General features: G+C 38.7%; 1 protein-coding gene across 2 annotated transcripts in view; it reads left to right on the top strand.

Annotated features, from left to right (window-relative positions):
- Positions 1-1249: 1249 nt before the first annotated feature.
- The window catches only part of PPP3CA (protein phosphatase 3 catalytic subunit alpha), a 173381-nt gene continuing 164175 nt past the window's right edge, over positions 1250-10455 (top strand). For both annotated transcript variants that reach the window (XM_032108583.1, XM_032108582.1), the window contains exon 1: positions 1250-1325. In XM_032108583.1, the coding sequence (XP_031964474.1) occupies positions 1265-1325 (61 nt within the window). In that variant the 5' untranslated portion in view covers positions 1250-1264. The remainder of the gene's footprint in view (positions 1326-10455) is intronic.

Below are 10455 nucleotides of genomic sequence, written 5' to 3'. Positions count from 1 at the left end.
GTTTCTGTCATATAGGACATGATTTGTACCCTCTTGAGATGAACAACTGAAATGGGCTTGCTGTGTTAAATTAATAAAGAATAATTAAAAAGGTATTTTTGTGAGCACCTTTATAAGTAGTTGAAGTCTTGTTATTTTGGTGAGAAACCGACTATCAAAGGTATAACCTGAGAAACCAAGTTAGTTAAGTTCTTCTAAGTTATTTTATCATATAAAACCTTACTTGAAAAGGAAATGCTTTTAACATGGATGTAGTCTCTGGATTAAATTTTTCCCTCTGCTTGCCTGTGTGGGATTTTTTTGGTTTGTTTTTATTACATTTTGTTGATTTTTAAATTTATTTTAAAACCCCTTCTGTTACTGGTGTGTGATAGGAAATGTCTCCTTCTAACAGTAACTCTGGGCTAGCTGGTGAAAATCCTGGCTTGGCACCGTTATGTAACGGTGGGACGGGCTTGGGGGGATTACAGTTCCAGCAGCTTGTGGCTGAGAGCTGCTTCTTCAGGGGGTTGCTGTGGGTTTGGGTCTTTTTTTTTTTTTTTTTGCTTTTCATGCTTAAAAAGCTCAAATATATGGAGAAGTGGAGTATTTCCATTGGCGAGGATTTTATCTCACACTCATTTTGCTTTGCTTTTTTGAATTGTCTGAATTGTATTTAAACTGATTTGGTTCAAAAATAAAACATGCTTTTGGGATAAGGGGAAAAAGGCTTGGGAGCCCCTAATGTCTTTAATGTCCTGGTCTTTGTTATGCAGATCTTACACTGTCACACAATGAGCAGTGTAAAGAAGAAATTCAAGTTTGTGTATAATGTCAAGTTTTCGGAAGCAAATTAATTCCTGTTAAAGCTGACAAAACCATCTGTTTTGTTGAGCTAAAGGAAAAAGTAAAATTAATCTAGAGAATGTAGTTACGGTTTGAGGGGTACTTTCAATTTACCCTGGTACTCTCCTTGAGAGAGTATGTATGCTGTGATGCAAATTACACAATTCACCTTTACTCTCTGGATTTTGTCATGCTGTAGAGGAGCAACACTTTGGTCTGTTAACTGCAAATAGGATAAACCATATGTTCAGGTGCATTCAGGTGTTTGTGGGGTCAAGGCTCAGGACAGCATACTGTTGTAGGAGGTGGTGACTTGATGTACTTAACGAATTGAAATTCCTTGCCTTTTTGTTTAGTGGTGTGGTGCAGCTTTCACTTGAACAGAGCTGTCTTAAAAGTTCTTGTTCTTCTTCAGGACTGAGGAAGGTACTGCTTATCCATGCTGCTTCTAACTGCTGAGACTTGCCAGCCAGAGCGTGGGCTTGGTTATTCTTGTGAGGGTAGGAGTACCTGTCCAGGAAAAACTGGACTGAGGATGGTAGCTCATTCCACATGGCTCAGCTGCCTGATGTCAACAGCTTTTGCTCACTACTGACATTAGCAAGATTTGAACCCCGCCAATGGGGAAAGGAAGGCCGTGTATCGTGTTACTTGACCTCCTCAAAGTATTTAGTGTTGCATTAGTGCCTCTGAGGAATACTGCTCTGAAGCAGAGTAATCCTAAATAAAAACTTTGAAAGTCAACTGGAGTAGTTGAACAAAAAAGTGAAGTCAGTATTTCTTGGAAATCTTGCGGTTAGTTAGGTACAATAATTGTTTTGATTTTTTCTGGGCAGGTAAAATGATTGTATGCTTTTGTGTGGACTTCTTGTTTGTTTGGTGCTTTTTTCATAGAAGTGAAGTTTTAATTAAATAATTCCATCTCAGCTGTTTGGAAGGGCTGCAACTTGTGATCCTTGGTGTTGGCAGTCTCCTTTCCTCTTGGGCATTGCATGGGGAGGTGTACACAGTTATATCAGCAATTGACAACACAGTAAAACCAGACACAGGTCTCTGCTGTCTCTGAGTTTCAAACTGTCATTGTTAATGCTCTCCTAAAGTGCAGGTTGACAGTTGTTTGTAATGTAATATGAATGCCAGCTCATGATCGATATGTCACCATCAGTGTTAATTTCAGATTTGTGAGAGGTAAAATTGCTGTCAGTAATAGAAATTCTAAACTTCATTGCTAATTCCCGTTAGTCCAGGGAAACTTGTGTGTAGCCACCAAATGCTTGTGCTCCAGGCTGGAATCCAGCATTGGTGAATTGCAGAAGCCTGCCTTTGTCTTCCTCTGAATCAGGTTCAATTTTTCCAGCATAGATGTGTCCTGCAAGTGCTTCAGTGGTTTTTGAGTAATTGTGTTGACCTGAGTGTCTGTAATGTTGGTGTATTTCATATATATTTTGCTGTAAATCTGAGTATTGGTAATTTATGACAAGGACATGGGTTACTTTGAAGTGTTTTAACTGTCTAATACAGTAGAGTAAATGGGGATGTGTCTGTCTTTTGAGGGTGCTGAAGATTGTGTCTACCTGAGCCTCATGAGGAAAAAGAAGGAATTGCTTTGTAGCTGTTCCTGTTGGCATAGGAGAGCTGACTTCACTTTACTTTTAATTAATTTATTGTTGTAGCACTTAGGAATATGCTTGCTTGCTCTGAAGAAGCCTGCATCTGAGTTTAAGGTGTGTTATTAACTAGAGAATACACCCACAGCTATGCCAGAAAGGTGGCACTTGTACAGCTGGGGATTACCTGCTCTCCCCTATCCACTCTTACCTTCATTTGAAGGAACAGGTGTACATCCACCTCAGTTTTAGTAACTCTGTAGTTGCAAATCTCCTGGTACATTTATCAAACAAGCTGTGTGAGGGGCACCCGAGAGCAGAAAACAACTGAGTGTACTTGGAGAGATATTATGGTTGTTTAGGAAAGACAACAAAGTTGCTGTGTTATGATTTTTATATATGTAACCAATTTGTTCTACCTCCTGTCAAAACTAAGTTGATACTTGTAAGACCAGTAGATTTTATGAACTGGGTGACACTTATGTGTTGCAGTCTTTGTATGTTTTATATTATGTAAACCTGTAGGTGTGTAACACTCATGAGGGATTATGAATGGTACTGAGAAACTGAAACAAAACCAAAGTACAGTCTTTGATGACTATGTGTTATAAAGCTGGTGATTTGTTTAGATTTATGAACTCACTGAGTCTCTTAGTCATTAAGATAATTTTGTAAGTAAGCCCTTCAGTGAAACAAGTCTTTTGCTGTATAGGCATAGGGGGAAAATTGTGCACATGCTGAAGGGTGCCTTTCTTACATAGTTATTGCTGCTCTGCATAGGTGGGAGGCTTTTCTCATGCTCTGTATGATGAGTGTGGCATGCTGAGTTGTAGGGCTGATATGATGCGAGGCACAAAATTGCCTTGTGTGTTAGAAAGCTTTTGTATGCTTTTGAATTCCACATTGGCTAAAGCTGTCTACTCTTGCCTGCTCTTTTTGACTGAGCCTCTCTAGGGAGCTGGTGCTTTTAATACCACTGGTGGTGGTAATCTTGAAAGAGGAGTCCATACTGGATGATATCAGCATTTAACTTAATTGGAAAATGTGAGCCAGTTGAGGTCATTTTCCGTAGGGGGATGTTGTAGAGAACAGTTGTTTTCTCTCTGCTATCCATTCTCAAATTGAATGGTATTTACTTCCATCACATGTATCCCACTTAAAAATGATCGGTTTTGCATGGATATGCTTGCATTTCAGTGCAGGTTGTGGCAGTAAGATCAAGTGCAAAGTATATTTACCTTTGGTTATATAACTTGATACTTTAAATTATCTTTTTGTAGTTCTAGACTTCTAGAACTTAGCACAGCATTTTTTGTTTGGTATTCCTAAAGGGATTTTCTATCAAATGTAATTTTGGGTAATGTCAATAAATAAGTGCCCATAGCTTGGATACTCCCAACTCATCTTTTCCTATTTTTTTTTCCAGTTTCTTCTGTTTTGCTGAGTGGCTCTTACTTGCAGTACAAAAGCAGGACTATAAGTCAAATTTTGTACATTTAAATGTGAATATTAATTTATCTTAGGCTTCTCAGTGGTGTTGAAGCAGCATATAGTGGGGATTAGTTTCTTCTTTATAGCTTCAAGGAATGTGGAAAAAAGTACTTCTTCCTTAAGGGTATTTTAAGGTGGAGAGATACTGCTTAACACTTACTGTAAGCATGCCATAAAAGAAGCCACAAGTTTCTGAAGTAAAAGCCACTTCAAATCATCTTCATGAAAAGGTGCCTTCTTATATTCTTTTATATGTGGTTTCATGAATCAAATACAGGCTATGATTTCACAATGGTTCTTCAGCTGAACACTGAACTGAAATAATTTCCTCTTCTGATAATCAGTCATTTACCTTGACTTTCCCCATAGAAGATAATTTTATGTCTACTCAGTAATGGGGGAAAGTATCATCCCAGTTTTGAAAACCATTATACTGCATGTGCAGCCTAAGTATGTATGTTCACCTAAGTGTGTGGCTCACTGAGTGGTCTGCCACTGTAGATTGAGCTGTATGATTGCTGGAGGTAGTACTCCATGTTCATGTTTACTGTTTTCCTGTAATTACTGAATGAAGGAAGAGACCAGAGATCAAATGTGGAAAAATGACAGTAAGTGGAGACAGTAAGTGGTATGATGGTAGGTCATTCTTTTAAAGGTAAAAATTGGAACTAATTCCTACCCTATTTACTCTTCCTTCAGAAAAGCTGCCACTGTTGAAATAACACCTCCAGAGTAGTACCTCCTTGACAGTCATCTGTCTGTGTTTTAAACTGACTGATACCTCTATTTATATGAGAGCTTAGGCATGGTAACGTTGAAACGGCAACACTGCTGTATGAGGAGAACGTGACTGTCTTATTTAAGGTTGATTTAGGATGCCAGCATCATCTCCAGCTAGTTTCCAGCTAACGCCATTTATGTTTGGAGCTGGAGAGGAAAAGAAGCAGAGTGGAAAGGCACCACACATTAAAAATGGTGGTTTTAATTAGAAGCTAGTTCTTGTGTGTCTGGGGGTGCGTGTGTCTAAGGTGTAGATGGCATCATTTCACTTTAGGCTGTATTTAACCAGTTTTTGAAAACATGTCATTTGAAACTTGCCTATCACTCAAACTTCTTTCTACTTGTAATTAAAAGCTGTGCTGAACTTCTGTTGCAGCTCCTTTTTCTTCTCAGCAAATTGAGTTTTTAATGCTTTCTCCCTCTCATGTTTCAAAATGCCCTTTCTTTTCCTGTCCGTTCCTGCCCTGCATTTTTGCAAACTCTTCTCTCCTTATTGCTCTTACACTTCCTTGCTAATTGCTAAATATGATGATCAGCCTAAGAGCTGCCTGGTGGATTTGGGTGATTTGGGTGCATGTATTTAATGCAAGAGGTTCATGGAACACCATGTCTTTGCTTTTGGTGCATCTGTAGGTGCCTGGGGAAGCCCATGAGAATAGGGGAAGTATATTCTGCCTCTTCTCAGACTTCTGTTGTAACTCTGCAGCCAGCTGCTGACTGTAGCTTTCTTTTCAGTGAATAGCTCCACTGTCAGTGTGCTGCTCAAGCTCTTCCCAGCTTGTCACAGAAGGATGTCTCTATTCTGCAGCTCAGCTGCTGCTCGCAGGTTTCTTGGTGGTTATGTTGAACATTCATAGTGTGACTGGTAGTTTGAACTCATGTAGTTTGCAAAAAGCTTTAAGAGCTTTTATGGACAGCGTGTTTTTTGGTTAACTTGAAAGGGAGGTGGTATGGGCCCTCGTGCTTTGGTGTTTTTGTAAACAGACATGGAAGTTAGTTAGCAATGAAAGGTAATATTTGGTGAAGTTGGTAATACTTGAGAAAAATCCTGAGGTTTACCACAAATGAGTGAATTTTAAAACCCCCACTTTAGGCTTAGAAGGTGCAGAACCTAGTCTGTAATTGAGACTGTACCAAACCTTTGTGGAAAAGAAAGGGAAAAACTATACTAAAAATATAAATCTTTGTATAAAATCTTTGAAAAAAGGAGTAGCTCTATTTTCATCTTTCAGATAGGCATATCTGGCTTAATAAAATCAAGCTTTCAAAATCAAAAAGTGCTGTAATGGGGTTAAACATGTACTGATGGAGACAGGTAATGGTATGACAGTATTCTGTCCAATATTCTTTTTCTCCACCCCGTCTTTTAGAGGCATTTGGCTTAGGCATTTTATTGCATCAGATTCCTGTCAGCCAAAATACTTTGAATTATCTTGACTGCTGCACAATGCAGAGCTGAGGGAGTGAAAGGAAAAAAACCCCAAACTTGCTATAGAGCAAAATCCGCTACAGTGTTTGTCTAATACTTCCTAATTGTACAAAAATATCAAGTCTGCACAATGTTGCCATAAGAAAGGAAGTGCACTTTGAACTTCTGATTGGAATGGTGAAAATAACATGTGTTAATAATGGGTTATGCAGATGTGATGCTACAGTCTTGTAACAGTCACTCAGGGCATTGTTCAATAGGCTTAATTAATGGAATCCAAACTACAGGGTTTTGGCCTCATGTAGTGTGTGATTAGATTTTTATTTAGATTTTTGTGAGTGTCTTTGAAGGTAGGGTATACGATTTTACTTTTTTATTATTTTCTAAATTTGCTGATGGTGGCAGATCAATAACTGTGTGGCTGCATAAATTTTCAGAGTTGTTTATGTTTTAAAGTAACCATCATTTGGAAAGAAATCTTTTGCCGTCTGGATAGATGTCCCAAAGTGAAGAGGCTTAGCTTCTAACTTGTTATCTGTTGCTATGTTTGGTTATAAGTACATGTTTAGCAATTATTTCTGTCTTTTCTTTGCATAAGGAAGCTTAGTTTTCATTGGTTGGTTGTTGCAGCTGTGTTTGTTACTTGCTGCAGAGTCCTAGGTTGGTGGCACAAAAGTGGCTCTAAGCGGTGTGTATTTAGGTGGTGGTCTTTCTGAAGTATCTGGAATTTCTTTGGAAGTGTTTTTGTGTCCTAAAGTGGAGAAACTGGTAAAATGACTTCTAGGTTTCTTCAATAAATTACTGATTTTCTTGATAACTATAGGGAAGATAAAAAGCAGTGCAGGAGCTTGTGATTTCTTTCTGGTCTATAGCTCTATATAGATGATCTTGGAGGGGAAGACACATGGCTAGAGAGGAAGCTATACTCTCATTTTCCTGAGACATTACACAAAATTACTTGAAATAGTATGTTTCAGGTTTTGTGGAGATTTTATGTGGGAACACATGCTTTCCCCTAGCTTTTCCTCCATCTGTCAAGGAGTAATGCTCCATTAAAGAGAGCTGTATCTGAAAATTCTGTCTGCATCTAAATATATGGGATTTTCTATTTTAACCTATTCTTTGCATTTGTGTACTTGAATCTTTATGAAAAAATCTGATTTGGTTCATGTATAGTTCAGTTAACAAAACAATTAAAAGCTTCTAGATGGTGAAGCCTACCCTGTTCTTGGCTCCAGAGAAAAGATGTTTCATCATCTTCTTTGAACTTGAGACTTTTAGTCAGCACACCTCTTCAACAAAAGAAACCCTTCAGGATTTATGAGTTGAATTCTCTTTTATTACTGGAAAAGACAATTTTGGTAATTTAATACCTGTTATTTACCATGATTTTTAAAGTAGTTTAACATAATTGACAATTTGAATAAAGAACCATTCATACAAGATCCCTTCCTATCCCCTCAGAGCACTCAAAACCAACCCATGAACAGAAATTAAAAAATGAAATCCAACAGAATTAAAATAATTTTTTAGTCTTTTTTTTCCATGATGCTTGCCAAGTTTTCAGTTTGATGTAGATTACAATGGTCATACTGTGTTACAGTTTTTAAAAAGTGCAACTGGTCATTAGCTACAATGACATGAACAGCTGTAGTGTTCTATGACAACAGCTGGGAACAATCTAGTTCTCTTCAATAACTTTCTTTTGTTGTTTCTTTCATGCCATTTTTAAAATGAGAAAGTGAGATTATTGTATTTGTTCTCTATTTTACACCAGGGATTTCTTCATAGGCAGTGGTGGCAATTACGTATCAAAATACGGCATTGCTGTTTGTGACTTGGAACATTTCCCTCTGCAGGACCTGTTTCATAACCCACTGAAATCTGTGGGAGTTGGAGTCTTTCATTAACTTGAGTAAACTGTGAATCAAGTTGTCATCCTAGGATTTCTTATTTTGGCCTTCCCTTTTCAGTGCATGATTTCTCTTTGGTTTAAACTACTTTGTTAAATCTGATCTTTGACAGCATTAGCTCTTATTCTAAGAGTGAGCTGAGTGCCTTTCTACTTTGCGATGCTCTCATTTACCCAGTGAGGAGGAACTTGTCTGTTTGTAGGTGGCTGGTTTGCCAAGAAAGTTTGCCTTTCTGTTGCTCTCTCTTCAGAAGTGTAGTTCAAAATGTTTCCTGTGTATGTGCATATGGTTGTTCTTTATTGTTGGAAAACCAAGTAGAAGACTTATGTATACATTTTCTTTCTGTGTCCTTTTACAAAGGAGTTTTCTTTGGTAATGAACACATTTGGGTCACCTTAAATAAAATCTGTTTAACTTACTTTTCGGATATACCAGAGTAAATCTTAAAATCACCCGAGTGGTACTAAAGATGTACATATCAGATAGGTGTGGGAGCATTGTTTACTTCCCTGAGAGACCTGCTATCCTGTGTCACACAAGTGGTGGTGTCTGTGATTACTAGAGGGGAACCTAATGGCATAACATGGTGTATTGGGACTACAATTTGGGAGTTTGGGAAGAGGAAATGAAGAGCACAGTGGGCAAGGGTGTGTGTGTTCAGTGCAGTGAAGGGTTACTAAGGGAATTTAGAACTAAGGTAGTTTAGAAATCCAAAGCAGAGAGCTGTTTTGAGACTGCTTTGTCTCACAAGCCCTCTTGGCTCAGGTGAGTATCTTGGAGGTGCCTGTGCAGCAGGGCAGGAAGCTGGGTGGTAGCTACTGGGGAATGTGAACAAGCAGAGAACTAGCAAAGGCAGTTGGTGAAATTTTTAGTTAGTCATATACTCTGTGTGTATACCCCCAAGTTTGGTTTAGATTATCAGAGAATGAACTTTCTGCATATTTTTTTAAAAAAAGTTTGCTGAGATAAAGGGCTTATATATTCTGTTAAGCATAACTTCTAATCTTTCCTTATGTTATCAGTAACAAGGAGGGGAAAATGACTTTAGGATGCTGTGTTTTGAGCATCCTGAGATAAGGTTACTTTTGGTAGTTGGAGGAAAGAAGTGAACTCAAAAAAATCCCATACTTGTACTACAAAAGGGGAAGAACCTGCATTCATTGCAGTTGAGAGATCAGTTTTAGCTTCTGGGCTGTTGACTACCTCGCCAGGTATGGATTGATTTGTTTTTTGGGGGTTTTTTCTCTTTATTATTTAATCTTCTGCTTCCCACTTCACTGGAGAAATAGTGTATCTGTAATTTTTTATGAATGATGTATCAAAAGTACCTTTCTCAATCACTCTCAGTGAAAAAGCACAAGCTCTGACAGCTTCACAGAAGCCCAGAATTGTTATGGCTGGGAGGGACCTCTGGAGGTCATTTGGTCTATTTCCGGCTCTCTCAGCCTTTCATCATAGGAGGGATGCCTTGGTACCTTAAGTCATCTTTGTGAGCACTTTGCTGGCTCTTAGCAATTAGTCCATATCTTACAGTTTTCTGTGTGACATATGAAAGTATATGAAAGGTTAATTTATACATACAGAGCTTTTACATTAGGGAATAGCATACTTTTATCCATTTAACAAGTTACTGCTCCTTCCTGGAGCTCTGAAATCTCAGGTGACACTTACCTCACATGTAAATACTGTTTGTTTACCACAGAGAAGATGAGGGATGTTACTGTCATTAACAGAAGTCTTAAATGCATGTGAATTTTCTGTACACTATTAACCTTATATCTTTTATCCTGTTGTTAACAGACAGTATTTTGCTGTGGGGTATTTGTATAACCTTGGCTAATCTCAGAAGTACTGCCCATCAGAAAGTTACTCTGCAGATATCTTTTTGGTTATAATCCAGTTGCTGTAGCTTCTGAAAGTGCGTTAGACTCTTTGCCTTCACCCCTTGATTTATGGAGACAGAGGTTTTTATGGGTCATCTTAGAGAATTTGCCAACAGCCTTCTGGGCTGCATAAGGAGAATTGTTGCCAGCAGGCTGATAGAGGTGAATCCTCTCCTCAGCACTGGTGAGGCCATACCTGAAGTGCTGGATTCAGTTCTGGTCTCGCCAGTATGGGAGAAACATGGACATACTGGAACAAATTCGGTGCTGGCGCACAGAAGTGGGCCTGGGACTGGCACATCTTTCATATGAGGAAATCTGAGAGAGCTGAGGCCACTGAGTGTGGAGAAGGCAAGGCTCAGAGGGGCCTTATCTGTGTGTGTAAATGCTGGTTGTAGGAAATTGAGAAGGGGCAGCCATGCTCTTGTCAGTAGTCCCCAATGACAGGGCAAGAGGTAAAAGGCACTAATCGACAGCTCTCAGAGTAAGTGAATTTCTGCTTTTCAAACACTAGCACAGGTTGCCCA

The sequence above is a fragment of the Corvus moneduloides genome, chromosome 5 (genome assembly GCF_009650955.1).
Source record: "Corvus moneduloides isolate bCorMon1 chromosome 5, bCorMon1.pri, whole genome shotgun sequence".
Classification (NCBI taxonomy): Eukaryota; Metazoa; Chordata; class Aves; order Passeriformes; family Corvidae; genus Corvus; species Corvus moneduloides.
This window is presented reverse-complemented; position numbering and strand designations above follow the sequence as displayed.